The sequence below is a fragment of the Pseudochaenichthys georgianus genome, chromosome 23 (genome assembly GCF_902827115.2).
Source record: "Pseudochaenichthys georgianus chromosome 23, fPseGeo1.2, whole genome shotgun sequence".
NCBI classification, from domain to species: domain Eukaryota; kingdom Metazoa; phylum Chordata; class Actinopteri; order Perciformes; family Channichthyidae; genus Pseudochaenichthys; species Pseudochaenichthys georgianus.
The window spans coordinates 18122982-18146697 of NC_047525.1; the positions used below are offsets into that span (position 1 = coordinate 18122982).

At 42.1% G+C, this 23716-nt stretch overlaps 2 protein-coding genes across 2 annotated transcripts; one reads left to right on the top strand and one right to left on the bottom strand.

The window, feature by feature from the left end:
* Window positions 1-5626: 5626 nt before the first annotated feature.
* Window positions 5627-9626, top strand: LOC117439207 (chromodomain-helicase-DNA-binding protein 8-like). The gene is made up of 7 exons (XM_034075004.2): window positions 5627-5898; window positions 6593-6829; window positions 7017-7115; window positions 7613-7724; window positions 7929-8079; window positions 8217-8371; window positions 9541-9626. Exons 4-6 carry the CDS (start codon window positions 7714-7716, stop codon window positions 8316-8318), a joined length of 264 nt encoding a protein of 87 aa, XP_033930895.1. The 5' UTR covers window positions 5627-5898; window positions 6593-6829; window positions 7017-7115; window positions 7613-7713; the 3' UTR covers window positions 8319-8371; window positions 9541-9626.
* A 3563-nt stretch (window positions 9627-13189) lies between these two features.
* Window positions 13190-20373, bottom strand: LOC117439183 (chromodomain-helicase-DNA-binding protein 8-like). The gene is made up of 7 exons (XM_034074968.2): window positions 20119-20373; window positions 19185-19421; window positions 18899-18997; window positions 15076-15187; window positions 14728-14878; window positions 14436-14590; window positions 13190-13287 (listed from the first exon to the last, which is right to left on the bottom strand). The coding sequence occupies exons 4-6, from the start codon at window positions 15084-15086 to the stop codon at window positions 14489-14491; spliced, it is 264 nt and encodes an 87-aa protein (XP_033930859.1). The 5' UTR covers window positions 15087-15187; window positions 18899-18997; window positions 19185-19421; window positions 20119-20373; the 3' UTR covers window positions 13190-13287; window positions 14436-14488.
* Between the last annotated feature and the right edge of the window lie 3343 nt (window positions 20374-23716).

Sequence of the window (23716 nt, forward strand, 5' to 3'; positions counted from 1 at the left end):
GAGGACTTCTCTGTGACGTAGAAAAGTGTTGAAATCTGGATCCGTTTTTTTCAGATCCGTTGCAGCCCCTTTTTTAGAGATTTGGCGAAGGAGGAAAATAGAGTGGGTTGTGTTTTCTGACACTTTTCTGACACCGGGGACACATATTCATGTATAAAAGACGTACAAAGGTGCATTTTGCATGATAGGTCCCCTTTAAGTTAAGCCTGAGAGACCCCGGTAACAGAAAACAGTGTCTGAGGGCATGTTCATTTAATAAACTATGAATGTTTTATATCCATGTAACGGAAAGAAACTCATCTAACTGATCATTTTAAAAAAAAAATTCAAAAAAACCCCCACAATGCTAACGCTGAGCCTCTGAATTAGCAACGAGCGAAAAATGCTAACAGATGACTGCACCGAAATTCACTCACAAAACCTTATTATTTATCTTTGCGCACATCTCAACGCATTGTTTCACAGAATCGATGGGTACCCTCATTATCACTCAATTATACGAATTATCGGAGATAATGACAAGAACACACATCAAAATATATGGAGCTAGTTAGCTAAAAACGGCAAAATGGCTCACCTGTGTGGTAGTCTGGTCAAAAGTGGTCTTCAATGGCATTAAAACGATAAAAAACTATGCTGAATTTAATCCATAGGTTAATCCAATGTGTCTGTCACTTTGAATGATTTCTGATAATCCATGAGAAATAAATCTGCTTTTCAGTTTTGAGATGTCAGATCTAGAGACAGCTTCACTCTGGAGCAAAACTGTTCACGAAGATGCCATCTTTTTTTTAACATGAGTGTGTGCGGGACGATTTCCCTTCGATTCTATTGGCTCTAGAGAGATAAGAGTTACGACACTCTTTGATGTCGCCGCCAGCCGGCCACCTGGTTTATGTATGCCGGGATAGTTCCAAACGCACTTACGTGGCAATGCTTCTCTATGGCAAAAACAGCACAAACTTGGTCAAAATAGTCATAGATTAAACCAACGCGGTTATTTTTTAAAGATTGCTTTCATATTTACATGATCCACACTTTGTATGGATTGGCACTATTTACAAGTTTCGTTATTTAACGATATTTTGAGGGGAAAGTGTGGTATAGGACAAGCAGGCTATGTTGCTGTCACTGCCAGGGCAGTCACGTCCGTAGTATAGTTGCGCTGCGCTGTCATGTTCTTCTATGGGACAGACAGACAGCAGCGATTGCGTTATTGAATGGTAAATATATATATAAAAAAACCACACACACCCAAGTACTTTTTCAGCTGTAATTGCATTATTGCATACTTTTTATTGACAGTTTTGCATTTGGAGATGCAGGGTGACAACGGAAAGCTTGGTAGCCTATATTACTTAGATTTTTACATTTTTGGAGGGAAACGCTTGTGTTTATGTTAGCATGGGTAGCATGATCCTGTTAAGACTATGAATATCATTTTACCACAACAGTGGATGAACAATTGATATATGTGTTTGAACAAGAACAACAGGAAGAACAAAGTAAAAGGAACAAACACATGTGTGAACAAGTATTAAGAACAGTGTATGGAAAAAGTGATGTGTGTTAGAACAAAACAAAGTAAAATGAATGAGAAGGAGAACAAAGAGGGTTAGGGTTCAACAGAAAAAGATTAATTCAGCCAAAAAACACAATTTTGATTAATCTAAAGTGTAAAACAATCTTCAACACAGACCAAATTACTGCCCTTGGACCAGGGCCGGACTGGGACAATAAGTCAGGCCGGGAATTATACACCCAGCCAGGCCACTACCAGTTTTCTTTTGTGCCATTTTCCTGGATTTATTTGTCAATATTTACAGCGTTGCTGCCCATAGTGATAGCCCTAAACTTTAAATCTACTACCCCAGAATAAACATATGGACATGGGTTACTATGTAAAAAATGTTTACAAATCTATTTAGGAACCTATCCATGTGAACATAAGTGGAGGTGGACCTCAACTCCTCTATGGGGGTCCGGGGGCATGCTCCCCCGGTAAGATTTTTTTTTAAATGTTGGACTTAAATGCATCAATCTGGTTCACTTTGAGGGGGAAATAAAGAGACTACACCCATATGAAACAGAACTGTATACATTTAAACAGTGGCGAACCGTCAGGGCCTTCAAGGTATTCAGAGAATACCCTGGAATACTCAGATAAAACAAACAAAAAATCGATTTAATTATATAAATAAAATGTATATAAAATGAATAAATGAGATTCGTATCTGTGTTGTTGATCTGTAATATTACAGTGTTACGTTGATTTGTTTGTCCTTCTCGGACCATGCACTACGCATTTCAGTGGTTTTGTGTTAGAAAAGAAAGCAACCAATCAGATCTTGTTCTGGGTCTCTGGGTAGAATATCCTTCAACCAAGGTATTCTACATCCTTGATCGAATGCCCTGGCCGTTGCACTGAATGAGAGCGTACGTTTGGACTGACAGTTTGATCAACCAATCATATATTAATTTGTAGCCAATGGGCTTATTCTTTCAGAGTTTCCCTCGGTTCCAGGCAGAGGCGCGGGAAGGTATTTTGAGTGGGGGTGCTGAGGTTCTGGACTCCAGTGAACACTATTACGGGCACTATAGAGCACGCACAAAAGCACTCCCCACACGCAAACACACAGTGCACCCGCGACTGTTACAATGAAGGCTCGATAATCAGCTCACGGCATATAGGCAGGGGTAAAGTGCTATTTTTTACGAGTGGGGAGCGGACCTCACCTCCTCTAGGGGGGTCTGGGTGGATGCTCCCCCGGGAAGATTTTTTTTAAATATTGAAGTTAAAAGCATCAATCTGGTGCACTTTGAGAGCAACATTAAGAGATCTATGGATACATCTCTCAACACCCAGATGAAACACAACTGTAAGCAGATGTTCTTTTTCTTTATGGATATTTTACAAACTGTATCAAACTGTATTCTTGTTGTACTGCCATATAGTATTTCATAACTGTTTTTCCTTTATTCTCTTATTTGTTTTATAACGATAATGATCATATGAAGGTGTGCCGCGGAAATAATCTTTTGAATAATTTGTGACCAAACCGTTTGAGACCCACTGAGATAACTTAGACTAAAGTTAACTATCTAAACACTCAGAGAGTCCTGCCTGCCGCTAGGGGGTGCTGCAGCGCCCTCAGCACCCCCCTTCCCGCGCCCATGGTTCCAGGGTACTCTAATGCCCCTTTCACACCAGCGCCTTTTCAGCTCCGGCTCGGAGCTAGAGCCTGAAAAGCGCCGGGTTTTCCAGTTCACACCGGAGCTGCGCCGGCTCTTAGCTCCGGAATCCGCTTCATTTCCAGCTCCAAAAAATTGTCGGTCCAGAGGCAAGAGCTTTGGAGCTAAGAGGTGACGTCGCTTACGTCTCTCTTATGTCGAGGCGTGCAGGAAACTAAACCCACCTCCCATGGGTCGACTGTTATGCCTGCCTACAAGCAGTAGTGCCTATAAACACACTTTATAAAGTCAGGCAACACTAACCAGGCTTCGTGTGATTCTGTTTATTTGTGCCTTATTTGTGACCATCCGTTCACTGTTATCGATCATTGTGGAGAGAGGCAGACGTGTTGTTTTGTATTATTGCAGCTATCGGATGCAAGTAGTCAGTTTAGCTTCGGTTGCTATGCTAACATCACCCGTTTTATACCAGAGAAACTTTCATAACAGCGTTGTGATAGCAAACAGTGTCAATTCAGACTGACACACATTCACTAAGGCTAAGGGGAACTGGGGATATGCATCAGCTGCTTGTGTGAGTCGGACAGTGAATACTTTAGAGCGGCCGCTGCAGTGTGAGCTAACCGGGAGCTAACGGGAGAATAAACTCCCGTGGAAGAGCAGCCAATACTGCAGCGGTCGGTAAATGCTGCAGAAACACATTAATAAACAATGAACCACGGCACTCTGGAGAAAAGTATAAGGTTGGAGAAGTCGTTATTCAATTTATTCTGGCTTCGTGTGATTAAAAGCAACACGATCATCGACCCGACGCAGTTGTTGTTGTTGTTGTTGTGAGCTGCCGTTGGGGGGCAAATCAGCGATGTAAACGGTGACGTCATGACGCAGCAAGGGCAGCTCTGGGGCGCCAGTGGGCGGTGTGTACAGAGCGGGAGCTGAAAAGGGAAACCGGAGCTGAACCAGAAAAGCTCCCGCTCGGAGCTAGAAACTGAAAAGCGCTGGTGTGAAAGCCGCATGAGGCCCGCTAGTTAAATGGCTCGAGACAGAGGATCTAGATAAATGCCACAAAGCAATTCATGCCGTTTTATTGTTTTTAACGTTGAAATGACAAGTGCAACAGGTGAACAGTTGTTGCGGAATTGTTGTGAGTACACTTTTCAAGACGACAATTCAGTGAAAAGACGGACATTATAATGCCATGGAGGGGCGGGGGGACTGCGGCGGGGGGTGTGTGTGTCTACAGAAGGTCCAGTTGTGATAGACACGGGTCGCCACTGCATTTAAATAATCATAAAATCATAAGAACATGGCCATAACCAATAACATACCATATCCAATATGAAAAAATATTGAAACTTGTTTATTTGTTTTTGGTTCATTTATAGTTGTGAGTGTGTCTGGGCTCCTGAACCAGCCTCACCTGTCTCCCTCCTCTCCCTCTGCTCCTCTTTGAGGCAGCAGCAAAGACTAGTTTTAGCTCTCAACACGTTTTTAAAGTTTATCTTCTTTTTTCACCTAGTTAACATTTTATTTGTATTATTCATCCATATTTTACTAATCACTCCCCCTTCAAATGGAAATATGTGTTAAATGGTGACCAAACCGTTTGAGACCCACAGAGATAACTTAGACTAAGTTAACTATCTAAACACTCAAGAGTCCTTTACCTCACCTGAGCTGTAGTTATCAGTCTCTCAGTTTGACAGGAGAGGACTCTCCTCCACCTTGTTGACAGCTCATTATATCCATTAGCGCAGCTAGCTAGCACCAGATGCTAACAACAACAATACACGTAAACGGTGCACGCGCTTTCTCTCTCGCTCACTCGCGCCACACATACACACCCTCCCGAGCTTGAATGACACACAGAGACCAATCGAGGGCATTAGTGTATGATCTGTATGAAAGTGGCCATGTCGGCAGGCCACATCATGTAGACAGCCAGTCACTCTCTGTGAGGCAGAGTCAGACCCACATTGTATGGAATGCCATTTAAGCCAATATTAAATAACTAAATATATACATAAATAATTAAATAAATACATATATATATATATATATAAATATGCCTATGAAATAAATTATAAAATAAATAAATTAGGCAATAAATATGTATACATGTACATTTAAATACACATTTATTTATTTCATGGGACTTTTATTTCATAATGACACATTTATTTATTTCAAGAGACTTGTATTTCATAATGACACATTTATTTATTTCAAGAGACTTGTATTTCATAATGACACATTTATTTATTTCAAGAGACTCGTATTTCATAATGACATATTTATTTATTTCAGATGACTTGTATTTCATAATGACGCGTTTCTTTATTTCAAGAGACTCGTATTTCATAATGGCTTATTTCATGTGACTTCTATTTCATGATCAGACATTTCCATTCGTTATATGCAAATGAACGGGGCGTGGTTAGCTCACAGGTCCAGAGACCCAGACCAAAGCAACAGCACCACACTGACTACTCGAGAAGAGGAAGAAAATGGAGGAGAAGGACTATAAGGCAAACTACTAAATGAAAATAACAACATGGAAGACGTCGGTGGGCTCCAAGACTTAACTGGTTCTTATATGGTCTTCTCTGGTCTTATCTGGTCCGCCCAATGCTGCTCTTCTGAGAGCAACCGCTCTGACAGCTCTCTCTAGTCTCTACTGGGAAACAGCTAAAAGTCCTTCTGGAGGTAAGCAACGCTACACAATTACACCCAGTCTGAGAGTAAAATATGTCTCGAAGGTTCGTTTTGCTTTCTTACAACGTTAAGTTAATGTTAACGTAACCTTACGTTTGCTAGGAGGCTATCGTTACGAGCTAGCTGTCTTAGCTAACAACAGTTAGCAGCTAACGTTTTCTGCCGTTTGTGTTGCCCCTGAAAAACGTGTAGTTATTTAAGGGTATGTTAAATTAACGTTATTTTACAAGTTGAGAGAGTTAAGTTGTGTTTAAAATCGTCAATGTAATGCACGTTAGAGGTTTTGTGTTGGACATGAAGTTAGCTAACGTTAGCTAACTCCACCAGGTTAGCATGTTAAGCTGTACTTTCTGTCGCAGCTAGCTTAATACAAAGAGGGGTTTTGTGCTTCATTGCAAACTTTTCTTTGTTAATCTACCTGAAACTGTAGGGACAGTTTGTTTCTACTCAACTATACAGACCATTGTTGAGGAGATGCAAAACATACTGTATATGAGTTGAGTCCAACATATACCTTGAGTAATGTTACTTTGCTGCTAAAAATGAAACATCATTATCAGATGAGGACATCACCAAAGTGTGTGAGCCTGTCAGGGGATTTGATCTGTTCTCTGCATGTCCTAAACACTGCTCTGGTATTACTTATCTTGTAATATGTAAGTCTCCCACTCTTGTCATCTTTCAGGCTTTGCATTTGAACTCCTATGACTGGTTGCGGACTTGAAGGGAACGCCTTCCTGACATCCAGGTGAGGTTATAATACATTTGAATTCCAAACTTTTTAAATATGATTGTTTTGGGGCATTTCAGTTTTATTGGACAGGCAGTAGAGATCTACTGGAAACAGTGGAGAGGGAGGAGATGATATGCAGCATACGGCCAGCCGGATGGTTGCTGCTCCGTGTGGAACGTGTCCTATCAGGTAAAGCACTTTGGTACCCAGTTATTTATGGTGTTGAGTTTTAATTTAGCTTTTGGAATGTAATTTCCAACTGTGCATTGTAAAGACTGAAAAAACAGCCTCAGGTTAAAGCTTGACATGATTTGGTCTTTTACTTAAGAAGGTGTTTGTCCTCCTGTGTTGTCTTATTTCCTTATCTTTCTTTCAGGTGTAACATCTACCAATGGTTGTACATGACAGAGACCTCCTCCGCCTCTTTGCTGTCTTACTAGTCAATCCTTCTGATCAGGTCCTTTCCTAAATAGTGGTAAGTTTTACAGTTCAGTGTACGTTAATTTAGTAACTTAATGCTTTACCGCTGTTGAATAAATCCTATATTGCTAGTGATTTTATTAAAACTACGATTTGTAAACTTTTTGATTCCAATTACAATAATCTTTTTGTTATAATTGTAAAACATATCTTAACATCCATCAGCAATCAATACAACAAATCATCCAACACTAAATAGAAGAAATCTGGACCTATTTCTTTTTATACAGCAGCATGTTTTGGGACTGCTCATTGATGTCATCAAGAGCCATTGAGTCTACCTTTTGTAGTCGGCCTCTCAGAATGTTTATCATTTATTTGTATTTTAACATTCCTATAATAATTAGTTTTTTTTATTGTTTTGTTCTTTATTTTTGTTGTGAGAATCACTTTGCAATTATTGTGTAAGTGCTATATAAATAGTTATACTAATATTATTGTTGTTACTATTATTAATAATGTCTTCTTTGTTTTCTTTATTCATCGCTGCAGAAAGGATCATGCCAGCCCACATCAAACACCTGATCAAGAGCTTGTGAACCTCACTGCTGCAGACACCTGTGTGATATTCCACTCTGACTGGAACCCTCAAAATGACCTGCAGGTACAATATATATATATATATATATATCTGCTCTGTCCGTCCTAAAGATAGTTCAATAGGGCTACAACAACAACAACAGTCTTTCCGTTTATTCCCTCGGTTCTTTAAGTGTATATTTTCCCATTTAATGCTTAAAAACGTTGAACAGCAGCTGCACATGATGCTCTTTTGACCCCTCTTTTAATTTTTTATTTCAAGCTCAAGCTCGGTTCGTCATCGTTTTGGCCAGTCTAAGGCGGTGAAGGTGTACCGTCTGATCACTAGAAACTATGAGAGGGAAATGCTGGATAAAGCTAGTCTGAAGCTCGGGCTGGACCGTCCCGTCCTGCAGAGCATGAGTGGCAACAACAACGGGGTGAGAAAAATAAAATCTGTCATATTTCTAGATGCCAAGTCATGTTTGGGTCAGTCGCTGTTGCAGTACGCTTAGTTTATTTTCAAAAAGAGTTTTCTAAATCCACTTGTGTAAATGTCTCTCTGCGTCGCCTTTAGCCGGTCCAGCAGTTCTCCAAGAAGGAGATCGAGGACCTGCTGAGGAAAGGAGCCTACGCCGCCATCATGGACGAGAACGACGAAGGCAATCGCTTCTGCTAGGAGGACATGGACCAGATCCTGCAGCGAAGAGCCTCCATCATCACCATCACCAGGTATGTTCTTAGCAGCACTAGCCACTTGCGCTTTGTGAGACACCAAGTACTTGGTTATTTGAAATGTAATATTGATGATGTAATAATTAAAACTAGGGATGGGTACCGAGCCCTGGTATTAAATGGGCCCCGGGGCTGAATTATGAAAGACCGTGGTACCGTTAACGTCCAACGTTATCGATCTTTTTATCGGTGCTGGAGACATTTAAAAAATAGATGTCATGTATTATATCTACATAAACATTATATCGCAGTCTTACTGTTGCCAACTCCGTTTCTAATATGCAATAAGACTACAAAGTGCGTCTATGATTTATTTTCGATCTTTCCAATCCAGACGAGAGATCTCTCTCCCCTGTCGGTGTGCGAGGGGGTGGGGCAGTTTACACACAGAACCTGCTACATGCATGCAACACACACACACACACACACACACACACACACACGCGCGCGTGCGCACACAAACACATGGCGGAGAGAACTAAGCACCCCTTAAGCCCCGTCCCCCGAGCACACACTCTCGGCTCACTAGAATGAATGGAGAGAGAGAATAAATCTAGATTCGGCTTTTAGTGCATTTTACAACTTTAAGGACTTAATGATTCTAGGGCTATACAATAGTTCATACTGGGTAGTTTATTTAGTTTCAAAAAAATTATCCACCGATTTACAGACGTCTCTTTCCCAATGTTAGTCAATGGGAAAAAGTATTTCTGGGCCGGTCGATGTCACAGACTGATAAGGAAATTGTAGTACCGCCGTTTGGACACAACGAATATTTTCCTCAGAGTCCGGCGCACTTCCTGGGGGCTTTGTCTTGAGGTGGAAAATGCTTGTTGCCAATAGTGCAAAAAGAGTTTAGCATGTAAGGGCGGTAACACGAGCTATTTGTCTAAACATTTAGCAAAAGTGCTCCACATCCAGACGGAAGAATGCACCGGACTGTCTTTCTAGTAGCTCTGTAGCTCCATGCACGAGTAACGTTTCTACGTCAGGTGTTATGTATGCTAGTAGCAACACACAAAGTTAACTCAATGATACAAACATGGGTTAATGATTAGAGGTAACTGAGTTATTTATTTTGTTAAAGTTTCAGCTATTCTGTTTGCAGTTCTATCATCACATTATTGAATACGATTTGTTAAAACATTGTTGTTTCTTATTTTCAGTTTGCTTCAAGCTGTGGCTGTACGAGAAAGACGTGGAGGACCAAGAGATGCTGGCCAGATTGGCAAAGACCGGAAGATACATAATAGAGAACGATAATGGGAATTAACAAGAAAAAGAAAAACATTTTTTACAATTTCTTTGTTGCTGTTTACATTTTGAATTATATTTGTTATTTTTAAATCAAATGCATCTATTTTAAATCTGTGTATCTACCGTCCAAGTGTTTTTCTTTATTAAACACGTAAACGGAAGAGCGTTTGAGTGGCCTTTTTGCTGTTTGCTTTTTACCTTACTAAATGGTCTAATGGTCAGTGCAACGGGGGGCGGGGCGAAACTCACGGAAGTGATTTCAAAACAAAAGCGGTGATAATATTATAAACAAAGGGAAACAAGGTGAATTTATCGATCACAACGAAAATGGCCAAGACACATATTGAGCCCAGAAAATGGATGTTATTAAGGGCTGTAAATATAATAAGCCTATGTCTAAAATGGACAACATTGTTAGGAGATTTAAACTATACAGCGATTCTGCACTGCGGTCAACTCCGCCGTCTCTCGCGTTTTTTTTCTTTCAAATCAGCTGCTCTTCATGCCTGCTATATTTGACCAGTGATACAAATATGTTTTACCACAAGTTCTTAAGGAAACTGACACTGTTGGACTCGGTTCTAGTTTGACTTCTACCAGAAATAAATTGAAGTAGCCTACTTTTGCTGTGTAGCTACTTTGTGAGTAATCCTCTGTCAGAGTCTCCTCCTTAGTATGCTACATAATGCATGTTTTTCTGCTATCTTTGATGAATGATAAAAATATGATTTTACCATTAGTTCTTAATTAAATTGATACTGTTTGACTTTGTATTATTTAGCCTGCTACTTACAATACATTGAAGTACTTTTACTGTGTATTGTTTGAGGAATACTCTGTCAAAATCCCCTGCTGAGAACAAAATCTGGCCACTTCTGCTAAGTTTGATGACGGAATTATTTTGTGTTGCCATTAGTTCTTCGTGAGATAATGGATCATGTTGGACTCAGTACGACTGAAACTACCCCCACAAGTACTATGAAGTACTTACTGTGTACTTTTCCAACAATCCTCTGTCAATGTCCCCTCCTGAGTACAAGAATGCATGTTTCTCTGCTATTTTGAATAAACGTTAAAAAAAACTTTCTTCATGAGACTGATATTGTTGGACAGAGTATTTTAAGAGGATGGTAGACTTGATACCAGCAATACTTCCAGTCAGTACTCCGGCAGCAGCATTTGTACCCCTTGGAAAGTCTTTAGAGTCTGGCCTGGATAGCTGGTCTATCCTTCAGCACACTGACACACTCTGTCACTCTGGTTGGCCTCTTATGAAGCTGCTGTCTTTTAATATATGATTATTTCTCTGCTCCTAGTTCATTCCTCGCAAATTCTGCACAGAGAGTGCCCTAACTTACAGCAGTTGAAAAGATTTGTGAAAGGATAAATTCTTCATGGGCTTCAATGGCTTTAGTAAAGGGTGTTTTATGGTTGCTTGTATTATCCTCAGATAGTGGTTTGTTTAAATAACTAGTGACATTTTTATAAATATTGCAAAAAATGGCTACAAAATATATAACCTGGCCGGCTTAGCCAGTGTGTAATTCTTCAAGCACCACAAGATTCATAGTTTATAAAGTACAATTCTGGGCCATTGATTGTGTCATTTCTCCAAACACATACAGTAAAAATGCCTGTTTTGAAGCCTTAAAATGGTGCAGGAAAAGGACTTTACATTGTATTATACTTAAAGACAGGACTATTCAGTTAAGAGAAGAGAAAAAGGAAAGCAAATTGTCATAATGGGTGATGTAATCTTAATCAAATCAAATCAAGTTTTATTTATATAGCACATTTATAAACGATTTTTGGTCGAGCCAAAGTGCTGTACATATAATACAAATAGCCTACAGTAGAGACACTTTACAGCTAATATAACAACACAGATTGTTCAGAATATCAGTATGAGAAAAACGACACCCTCTGTCCTTAGACCCTCTGTCCTTAGACCCTCACATCGTACAAGGAAAAACTTCCAGAGAAAACCCACAGTTTAAAGGGAAACATGGGAGAAACCTCAGGGAGAGCAACAGAGGAGGGATCCCTCTCCCAGGTCGGACAGACGTGCAATAGATGCCGTGTGTAACTCGAAGAGATAATACTTACAGCATAGGAAGACCGAATGTTTGGAAATGCATGTGTCTGTAATAAGAAGATGAATCCGCGAAGATGTCAGCTACAATAAGATGAATGACATACATAATATGAGGTCCTTGGCACTGTGTGATCATGGGGCATCACCCTTACAGCATCAGGACAATATCATATGGAGTCAGACACTGGAAGTGTGCTGGAGGCGTTGACTGGGACTGAGGGAAGGATGAGGCTGATGAGACTGAAGAATCTGTGATGAACTAGTGGCTGAGAAATAATCATATATTAAAAGACAGCAGCATCATCAATAGGCCAACAAGAGTGACAGAGTGTGTCATTGTGCAGTCTACCATCCTCTTAAAATACTCTGTCCAACAATATCAGTCTCATGAAGAAAGGTTTTTTAACGCTTATTCCAGAGAAACATGCATTCTTGTTCTCAGGAGGGGACATTGACAGAGGATTGTTGGAAAAGTACACAGTAAGTACTTCATAGTACTTGTGGGGGTAGTTTCAGTCGTACTGAGTCCAACAGGATCCATTATCTCACGAAGAACTAATGGCAACACAAAATAATTCCGTCATCAAACTTAGCAGAAGTGGCCAGATTTTGTTCTCAGCAGGGGATTTTGACAGAGTATTCCTCAAACAATACACAGTAAAAGTACTTCAATGTATTGTAAGTAGCAGGCTAAATAATACAAAGTCAAACAGTATCAATTTAATTAAGAACTAATGGTAAAATCATATTTTTATCATTCATCAAAGATAGCAGAAAAACATGCATTATGTAGCCTACTAAGGAGGAGACTCTGACAGAGGATTACTCACAAAGTAGCTACACAGCAAAAGTAGGCTACTTCATTTTATTTCTGGTAGAAGTCAAACTAGAACCGAGTCCAACAGTGTCAGTTTCCTTAAGAACTTGTGGTAAAACATATTTGTATCACTGGTCAAATATAGCAGGCATGAAGAGCAGCTGATTTGAAAGAAAAAAAACGCGAGAGACGGCGGAGTTGACCGCAGTGCAGAATCGCTGTATAGTTTAAATCTCCTAACAATGTTGTCCATTTTAGACATAGGCTTATTATATTTACAGCCCTTAATAACATCCATTTTCTGGGCTCAATATGTGTCTTGGCCGTTTTCGTTGTGATCGATAAATTCACCTTGTTTCCCTTTGTTTATAATATTATCACCGCTTTTGTTTTGAAATCACTTCCGTGAGTTTCGCCCCGCCCCCCGTTGCACTGACCATTAGACCATTTAGTAAGGTAAAAAGCAAACAGCAAAAAGGCCACTCAAACGCTCTTCCGTTTACGTGTTTAATAAAGAAAAACACTTGGACGGTAGATACACAGATTTAAAATAGATGCATTTGATTTAAAAATAACAAATATAATTCAAAATGTAAACAGCAACAAAGAAATTGTAAAAAATGTTTTTCTTTTTCTTGTTAATTCCCATTATCTTCTCTATTATGATTCTTCCGGTCTTTGCCAATCTGGCCAGCATCTCTTGGTCCTCCACGTCTTTCTCGTACAGCCACAGCTTGAAGCAAACTGAAAATAAGAAACAACAATGTTTTAACAAATCGTATTCAATAATGTGATGATAGAACTGCAAACAGAATAGCTGAAACTTTAACAAAATAAATAACTCAGTTACCTCTAATCATTAACCCATGTTTGTATCATTGAGTTAACTTTGTGTGTTGCTACTAGCATACATAACACCTGACGTAGAAACGTTACTCGTGCATGGAGCTACAGAGCTACTAGAAAGACAGTCCGGTGCATTCTTCCGTCTGGATGTGGAGCACTTTTGCTAAATGTTTAGACAAATAGCTCGTGTTACCGCCCTTACATGCTAAACTCTTTTTGCACTATTGGCAACAAGCATTTTCCACCTCAAGACAAAGCCCCCAGGAAGTGCGCCGGACTCTGAGGAAAATATTCGTTGTGTCCAAACGGCGGTACTACAATTTCCTTATCAGTCTGTGACATCGACCGGCCCAGAAATACTTTTTCCCATTGACTAACATTGGGAAAGAGACGTCTGTAAATCGGTGGATAATTTTTTTGAAACTAAATAAACTACCCAGTATGAACTATTGTATAGCCCTAGAATAATTAAGTCCTTAAAGTTGTAAAATGCACTAAAAGCCGAATCTAGATTTATTCTCTCTCTCCATTCATTCTAGTGAGCCGAGAGTGTGTGCTCGGGGGGGCGGGGCTTAAGGGGTGCTTAGTTCTCTCCGCCATGTGTTTGTGTGCGCACGCGCGTGTGTGTGTGTGTTGCATGCATGTAGCAGGTTCTGTGTGTAAACTGCCCCACCCCCTCGCACACCGACAGGGGAGAGAGATCTCTCGTCTGGATTGGAAAGATCGAAAATAAATCATAGACGCACTTTGTAGTCTTATTGCATATTAGAAACGGAGTTGGCAACAGTAAGACTGCGATATAATGTTTATGTAGATATAATACATGACATCTATTTTTTAAATGTCTCCAGGACCGATAAAAAGATCGATAACGTTGGACGTTAACGGTACCACGGTCTTTCATAATTCAGCCCCGGGGCCCATTTAATACCAGGGCTCGGTACCCATCCCTAGTTTTAATTATTACATCATCAATATTACATTTCAAATAACCAAGTACTTGGTGTCTCACAAAGCGCAAGTGGCTAGTGCTGCTAAGAACATACCTGGTGATGGTGATGATGGAGGCTCTTCGCTGCAGGATCTGGTCCATGTCCTCCTAGCAGAAGCGATTGCCTTCGTCGTTCTCGTCCATGATGGCGGCGTAGGCTCCTTTCCTCAGCAGGTCCTCGATCTCCTTCTTGGAGAACTGCTGGACCGGCTAAAGGCGACGCAGAGAGACATTTACACAAGTGGATTTAGAAAACTCTTTTTGAAAATAAACTAAGCGTACTGCAACAGCGACTGACCCAAACATGACTTGGCATCTAGAAATATGACAGATTTTATTTTTCTCACCCCGTTGTTGTTGCCACTCATGCTCTGCAGGACGGGACGGTCCAGCCCGAGCTTCAGACTAGCTTTATCCAGCATTTCCCTCTCATAGTTTCTAGTGATCAGACGGTACACCTTCACCGCCTTAGACTGGCCAAAACGATGACGAACCGAGCTTGAAATAAAAAATTAAAAGAGGGGTCAAAAGAGCATCATGTGCAGCTGCTGTTCAACGTTTTTAAGCATTAAATGGGAAAATATAAACTTAAAGAACCGAGGGAATAAACGGAAAGACTGTTGTTGTTGTAGCCCTATTGAACTATCTTTAGGACGGACAGAGCAGATATATATATATATATATATATATTGTACCTGCAGGTCATTTTGAGGGTTCCAGTCAGAGTGGAATATCACACAGGTGTCTGCAGCAGTGAGGTTCACAAGCTCTTGATCAGGTGTTTGATGTGGGCTGGCATGATCCTTTCTGCAGCGATGAATAAAGAAAACAAAGAAGACATTATTAATAATAGTAACAACAATAATAAACAAGAAGTGAGGATACCCGGCCCGGAGGAAGCCCGGGGTCCCCTTCTGGAGCCAGGCCCAGAAGGAGGACTCGTCGGCGAGCGTCTGGTGGCCGGGCTTGCCACGGAGCCCGGCCGGGCCCAGCCCGAAAAGGCAACGTGGGCAACACCTCCGCTTCTCTGTCCCGCGGGCCCACCACCTACGGGAAACATCGATGGGGTCGGGTGCGCTGCCAGACGGGTGGCAGTGAAAGCGGAGGGTCTCGACGGACCAGACCCGGGCGGCAGAAGCTGGCTTTGGGGACGTGGAACGTCACCTCTCTGGGGGGGAAGGAGCCGGAGCTTGTGCGGGAGGTGGAGCGGTACCAGTTGGATCTGGTTGGGCTCACCACTACGCACAGCGTCGGCTCTGGAACCTTACTTCTGGATAGGGGTTGGACTCTATTCTTCTCCGGAGTTGCTCAAGGTGTGAGGCGCCGGGCGGGTGTGGGGATACTCACAAGTCCCCGGTTAGGTGCTTCGTTGTTGGAGTTTACCCCAGTGGACGAGAGGGTCGCCTCCCTACGCCTGCGGGTTATGGGGGGGAAAACTCTGACTGTTGTGTGTGCTTATGCACCCAACAGCAGTTCAGAGTATTCGGCCTTCTTGGAGACCCTGGAAAGAGTCCTGTATGGGGCTCCTGAAGGGGACTCCTTAGTCTTGCTGGGAGACTTCAACGCACATGTGGGCAATGATGGAGACACTTGGAGGGGCGTGATTGGGAGGAACGGCCCCCCTGATCTGAACCGGAGTGGTGGTTTGTTACTGGACTTCTGTGCTAGTCATGGATTGGCCATAACAAACACCATGTTCGAACATAAGGATGCTCATAAGTGTACGTGGTACCAGAGCACCCTAGGCAGAAGGTCCATGATCGATTTCGTTATCGTATCATCGGACCTGAGGCCGTATGTTTTGGACACTCGGGTAAAGAGAGGGGCGGAGTTGTCAACTGATCACCATCTGGTGGTGAGTTGGGTCGAGTGGCGGGGGAAGCCTCTGGATAGACCTGGTAAGCCCAAACGTGTAGTTCGGGTGAACTGGGAACGTCTGGAGGAGGCCCAAGTTCAGGAGGCCTTCAACTCACACCTCCGGCGGAGCTTTTCGGGCATTCCTGTGGAGGTTGGGGACATTGAACCAGAGTGGTCGGTGTTCAAAGCCTCTATTGCCGAAGCCGCGGTGGGGAGCTGTGGTCTCAAGGTCTTAGGTGCCTCAAGGGGCGGTAACCCTCGAACCTCCTGGTGGACACCGGTGGTCAGGGAAGCCGTCCGACTGAAGAAGGAGGCCTTCAGGGATTTGTTATCCCGGGGGACTCCCGAAGCAGTTGCAAGGTACCGACAGGCCCGAAGGGCAGCAGCCTCATCCGTGGCCGAGGCAAAGCAGCGGGTGTGGGAGAAGTTCGGAGAAGACATGGAGAAGGACTTTCGGGCGGCACCAAAGTTGTTCTGAAAACTGTCCGACACCTCAGGAGGGGGAAGCAGGGAACCATCCAAGCTGTGTACAGTAAGGATGGGACGTTGTTGACCTCAACTGATGGAGTGTTGGGACGTTGGAAGGAACACTTTGAGGAACTCCTGAACCCGACAACTCCGCCCTCTATGTTAGAGGCAGAGCTGGAGTATGACGGGGGATCAACGCCAATCTCCCGGGGGGAGGTCACTGAGGTCGTCAAACAACTCCACAGTGGCAAAGCCCCGGGGGTGGATGAGATCTGCCCGGAAATGCTGAAGGCTCTGGGTGTTGAGGGACTGTCATGGTTGACACGTCTCATCAACGTTGCGTGGAAGTCGGAAACGGTACCGAAGGAGTGGCAGACCGGGGTGGTGGTCCCCCTTTTCAAAAAGGGGGATCAGAGGGTGTGTGCCAATTACAGAGGCATCACACTACTCAGCCTCCCCGGGAAAGTTTACTCCAGGGTACTCGAAAGGAGGGTCAGGCCGATTGTCGAACCTCAGATTGAGGAGGAACAATGCGGATTCCGTCCTGGTCGTGGAACGACGGATCAGCTTTTTACTCTCGCAAGGATCCTGGAGGGGGCCTGGGAGTACGCTTATCCGGTCTACATGTGTTTTGTAGACTTGGAGAAGGCGTATGACCGGGTTCCCAGGGAGTTACTGTGGGAGGTGCTGCGGGAGTATGGGGTGAGGGGGTCTCTACTCAGGGCCATCCAATCTCTGTACTCCCAAAGCGAGAGCTGTGTCCGGGTCCTCGGCAGTAAGTCGGACCCATTTCCGGTGAGGGTTGGCCTCCGCCAGGGCTGCGCTTTGTCACCAATCCTGTTTGTAATATACATGGATCGGATTTCGAGGCGTAGTCGTGGGGGGGGGGGGGTCTGCAGTTCGGTGGACTAAGGATTGCACCACTGCTTTTTGCAGATGATGTGGTTCTGATGGCTTCATCGGTCTGCGACCTTCAGCACTCACTGGATCGGTTCGCAACCGAGTGTGAAGCGGCTGGGATGAGGATCAGCACCTCCAAATCTGAGGCCATGGTTCTCAGCAGGAAACCGATGGACTGTCCACTCCAAGTAGGGAATGAGTCCTTACCCCAAGTGAAGGAGTTCAAGTATCTCGGGGTCTTGTTCTCGAGTGAGGGATCAATGGAGCGTGAGATGGGCCGGAGAATCGGAGCAGCGGGAGCGGTATTGCAGTCGCTTTACCGCACCGTTGTGACGAAAAGGGAGCTGAGCCGGAAGGCAAAGCTCTCTGTCTACCGGGCCATTTTCGTTCCTACCCTCACCTATGGTCATGAAGGATGGGTCATGACCGAAAGAACGAGATCGCGGATACAAGCGGCCGAGATGGGTTTCCTCCGCCGGGTGGCTGGTGTCTCCCTTAGAGATAAGGTGAGAAGTTCGGTCATCAGGGAGGGACTCGGAGTTGAGCCGCTCCTCCTTCACGTCGAAAGAAGCCAGTTGAGGTGGTTCGGGCACCTAGTTAGGATGCCACCTGGGCGCCTCCCTAGGGAGGTGTTCCAGGCACGTCCAGCTGGGAAGAGACCAAGGGGTAGACCTAGGACCAGGTGGAGGGATTATATCTCTTCGCTGGCCTGGGAGCGCCTTGGGATCCCCCAGTCAGAGCTGGTTGATGTCGCCAGGGAAAAGAAAGTTTGGGGCTCTCTGCTGGAACTGCTACCCCCGCGACCCGACCACGGATAAGCGGGAGAAGATGGATGGATGGATGGACAACAATAATATTAGTATAACTATTTATATAGCACTTACACAATAATTGCAAAGTGATTCTCACAACAAAAATAAAGAACAAAACAATAAAAAAAACTAATTATTATAGGAATGTTAAAATACAAATAAATGATAAACATTCTGAGAGGCCGACTACAAAAGGTAGACTCAATGGCTCTTGATGACATCAATGAGCAGTCCCAAAACATGCTGCTGTATAAAAAGAAATAGGTCCAGATTTCTTCTATTTAGTGTTGGATGATTTGTTGTATTGATTGCTGATGGATGTTAAGATATGTTTTACAATTATAACAAAAAGATTATTGTAATTGGAATCAAAAAGTTTACAAATCGTAGTTTTAATAAAATCACTAGCAATATAGGATTTATTCAACAGCGGTAAAGCATTAAGTTACTAAATTAACGTACACTGAACTGTAAAACTTACCACTATTTAGGAAAGGACCTGATCAGAAGGATTGACTAGTAAGACAGCAAAGAGGCGGAGGAGGTCTCTGTCATGTACAACCATTGGTAGATGTTACACCTGAAAGAAAGATAAGGAAATAAGACAACACAGGAGGACAAACACCTTCTTAAGTAAAAGACCAAATCATGTCAAGCTTTAACCTGAGGCTGTTTTTTCAGTCTTTACAATGCACAGTTGGAAATTACATTCCAAAAGCTAAATTCAAACTCAACACCATAAATAACTGGGTACCAAAGTGCTTTACCTGATAGGACACGTTCCACACGGAGCAGCAACCATCCGGCTGGCCGTATGCTGCATATCATCTCCTCCCTCTCCACTGTTTCCAGTAGATCTCTACTGCCTGTCCAATAAAACTGAAATGCCCCAAAACAATCATATTTAAAAAGTTTGGAATTCAAATGTATTATAATCTCACCTGGATGTCAGGAAGGCGTTCCCTTCAAGTCCGCAACCAGTCATAGGAGTTCAAATGCAAAGCCTGAAAGATGACAAGAGCGGGAGACTTACATGTTACAAGATAAGTAATACTAGAGCAGTGTTTAGGACATGCAGAGAACAGATCAAATCCCCTGACAGGCTCACACACTTTGGTGATGTCCTCATCTGATAATGATGTTTCATTTTTAGCAGCAAAGTAACATTACTCAAGGTATATGTTGGACCCAACTCATATACAGTATGTTTTGCATCTCCTCAACAATGGTCTGTATAGTTGAGTAGAAACAAACTGTCCCTACAGTTTCAGGTAGATTAACAAAGAAAGGTTTGCAATGAAGCACAAAACCCCTCTTTGTATTAAGCTAGCTGCGACAGAAAGTACAGCTTAACATGCTAACCTGGTGGAGTTAGCTAACGTTAGCTAACTTCATGTCCAACACAAAACCTCTAACGTGCATTACATTGACGATTTTAAACACAACTTAACTCTCTCAACTTGTAAAATAACGTTAATTTAACATACCCTTAAATAACTACATCACGTTTTTCAGGGGCAACACAAACGGCAGAAAACGTTAGCTGCTAACTGTTGTTAGCTAAGACAGCTAGCTCGTAACGATAGCCTCCTAGCAAACGTAAGGTTACGTTAACATTAACTTAACGTTGTAAGAAAGCAAAACGAACCTTCGAGACATATTTTACTCTCAGACTGGGTGTAATTGTGTAGCGTTGCTTACCTCCAGAAGGACTTTTAGCTGTTTCCCAGTAGAGACTAGAGAGAGCTGTCAGAGCGGTTGCTCTCAGAAGAGCAGCATTGGGCGGACCAGATAAGACCAGAGAAGACCAGATAAGAACCAGTTAAGTCTTGGAGCCCACCGACGTCTTCCATGTTGTTATTTTCATTTAGTAGTTTGCCTTATAGTCCTTCTCCTCCATTTTCTTCCTCTTCTCGAGTAGTCAGTGTGGTGCTGTTGCTTTGGTCTGGGTCTCTGGACCTGTGAGCGAACCACGCCCCGTTCATTTGCATATAACGAATGGAAATGTCTGATCATGAAATAGAAGTCACATGAAATAAGCCATTATGAAATACGAGTCTCTTGAAATAAAGAAACGCGTCATTATGAAATACAAGTCATCTGAAATAAATAAATATGTCATTATGAAATACGAGTCTCTTGAAATAAATAAATGTGTCATTATGAAATACAAGTCTCTTGAAATAAATAAATGTGTCATTATGAAATACAAGTCTCTTGAAATAAATAAATGTGTCATTATGAAATAAAAGTCCCATGAAATAAATAAATGTGTATTTAAATGTACATGTATACATATTTATTGCCTAATTTATTTATTTTATAATTTATTTCATAGGCATATTTATATATATATGTATTTATTTAATTATTTATGTATATATTTATTTATTTAATATTGGCTTAAATGGCATTCCATACACAGCGCAGCGTTCACAATACAAATATAAAGCAGGCCACTTAACAGGCCAGGCCATCGGGAAACCTCCCGGTCCTCCCGATGGCCAGTCCGGGCCTGCCTTGGACAACAAAATATATGGTGGGGCAAAGAAATGATAAATTAAATTGAGAATTGGCGAGCCGTCAAGGGCCCTCTCTAGGCCCTCTGTGAGGGCCTAAGATATTCTACAACATAATATTTAAATATCTAAAGTTTAAAAAAATCTTCAACACAGACCAAATTAGAGCCAGATTACCATCCATCTGATGAGGTTTTCACCCTTATTCAGAACGTGGAGCAGCTGTTCCGTGTGAGGACGAGCGATTCCCTCATGGAGTCCTCAAATGCAGTGTCACAGCTGGAACAAGAAGCCATGTTGCTGGACAGCAACCTTCCCTCATGCCATGACCTGAAGAAAAAAATCCTCTCAACATACATCAGGCTGAAGTTAAGGATTGCATCAAAGTGTATCAGGGCTGAGAGGAAGGATAAACATAAAGGGTATCTTGGCAGCAAGAGTCAGAGTAAGAAGGCAAAGAAGACCCAACAGACCTCTGCAGGGAAGGTCATAACATCTAGGCCACTGCCAAACACCTTACTCGTTGCCATCGATGTACTTGGCATCTCCATTCCCGGTCCACCGTCAGCAGCCTCCAGCCTCCTCTTCTTTCAGCAGTCATCACCTGCAGCCGTTGCCAGCATCAGCCTCCTTCAGCAGCAGCCTCCTTCAGCAGCAGCACCCTTCAGCAGCAGCACCCTCCTCCAGCAGCAGCACCCTCCGCCAGCAGCAGCACCCTCCGCCAGCACCAGCCATGGCTGACATATGAGGCTGAATACAAAAAAAAGTGCTTTTTTTTTTAAGTGTTTATTTTGTTAAAAATAAACATTTTGGATGCATGACCATGTTTTAGGCTCATCCTTCATTCACTGCTGTAGAGTAGCCTATTTTTTTAAGACTGAATAATACCTTTGAAGAACAATCATTAAACTAGTGTGTATATTACAATACAAAGGAATCTATCCTAGCATGCCATCAAGACGACGCTGAAGTTGGCTTCCGATTCAGAGCATCCGATTCGGCAGTTAAGGTGAAAGTTAAGGGACATTTCATTTACAGCGCTGAGCGAACAATCCTCCGTGTTTGAACCTCTTAAATCGCTACATAGCTGATTTATTTGGACTGAATTATCCTAGAGAGGCTAAAGATTCTTTATAACACAGTTTCAGATTTGTGAAACCTTTATTCTATTTGTGAAAATACAAACAAGGGAGATTTCAGTGCTTTTTTTACATGTAGACCACATTAGACCAGGTCCTGATCTGAAACCACTATACCTACACTCATCAAATCGGGTAAGTATGGACAGCTAATTAAGGAAGAATAAAGTCTTTACTTCTCAAATGTATTATAATTTTTTGTTGCAAATAAAAATTCAACAGATAAGTAGGTATACTTATATAAACTTAATGTATTTACAGTTGCAGGCAAAACATTTCAACAGGAAATTAAATATAGTATATAACTAGCATTGTTCGAGTTTACTTTAAGCAACAAGCTTTGTTTGCCTAATTACAGTATGTCATCTTGAGTACTAGGATTTCTTGGAATGTGAAAAACATTACAAGATTAGAAAATAACACTTTGGTAACAATGGTATGAGAAAGTTGGTTGTAATCCTGTCTTCTCTCTCAGAAAAATAATTGCTATTCATATTTTGCTTTAGGACAAAGCAGCAGAAGCTGTTCAAAGTGGATGAAAGACTGAAGGTTAGCCTTTTTCTTTATCTCATGAACCTGAATTCCTTTAACATCTCTTTCATTTTTTTGTTTGCTATGAAACCGTATTTAAGATACGAAAACGATGTAGCTAAAGAATTATCACCTAAACGAGGAGCATACACTTATTTTTATTTATTCATTCATTTGTTTAACAGGGACAGTGCACATTAATTAACATTCCTGTAAATGTGCCAGAGTTAGCCAAGAGGCTATTTTTCATCTGTTGTCCCTGGACAGATTTTATAAGTGAACCTAAAACAAATTTCATTTAAACAAGTAAATACAATCAAATTAAAACATGCAACATACATTACTGGAATACTTAAATAAAAAGACAAAACAATAAAACAAAACAAAAGAACATGTTGTGACGACCCCTCCCCCCTTCTGCCTGTCTGTGCTCCCTGCCTTGGTGTCCTCTGGCAGGTACTGGGAGTGTCGTCCTGTTTGTGCCCACCCATCTAGAGGCGGAGCCTCAAGAAGGCATAAAGGCTTGCCCAGCTGGGAGGTTCACTTTCTGATCCTGATCCTGGCCTGATGCAGCAACCTCAGCCTTCCACCTGTGTTTGTATTTTCACAAATAGAATAAAGATTTAACAAATCTGAAACTGTGTTATAAAGAATCTTTAGAGCCTCTGGGATAATCCAGTCCATATTTGATGAGTCTAGGAAAAGTGGTTTTAGATCAGGACCTGGTCTAATGTGGTCTACATGTAAAAAAAAAAGCACTGCAATCTCCCTTGTTTGTATTTTCACAAATAGAATTAAGGTTTCACAAATCTGAAACTGTGTTATAAAGAATCTTTAGACCCTCTGGGATAATCCAGTCCAGATTTGATGAGTGTAGTTCTAGTGGTTTTAGATCAGGACCTGGTCTGGAGAGGTGGCACCAATGATAAACATGCAGACACTTACACTAAATCAAAATGAATCTTGGAGACAATCCATAAACCACACGAATAATCAGGAACCTCAGCTGAAGGGAAATGAACATAAAACAATCAACCATACGTACTATCAGGCAGTGAAGTCCAAATAAAACTAGGAACAAAAATCTTTATGAGTTTCATATAGAAAATT

Bases quoted from the DNA above. Each gene is read 5' to 3' on its own strand.
- LOC117439207 (XM_034075004.2), top strand. The intron at 8,080-8,216 runs GTGAGAAAAATA...CGTCGCCTTTAG, and splicing joins TGAGTGGCAACAACAACGGG to CCGGTCCAGCAGTTCTCCAA.
- LOC117439183 (XM_034074968.2), bottom strand. The intron at 14,591-14,727 runs GTGAGAAAAATA...CGTCGCCTTTAG, and splicing joins TGAGTGGCAACAACAACGGG to CCGGTCCAGCAGTTCTCCAA.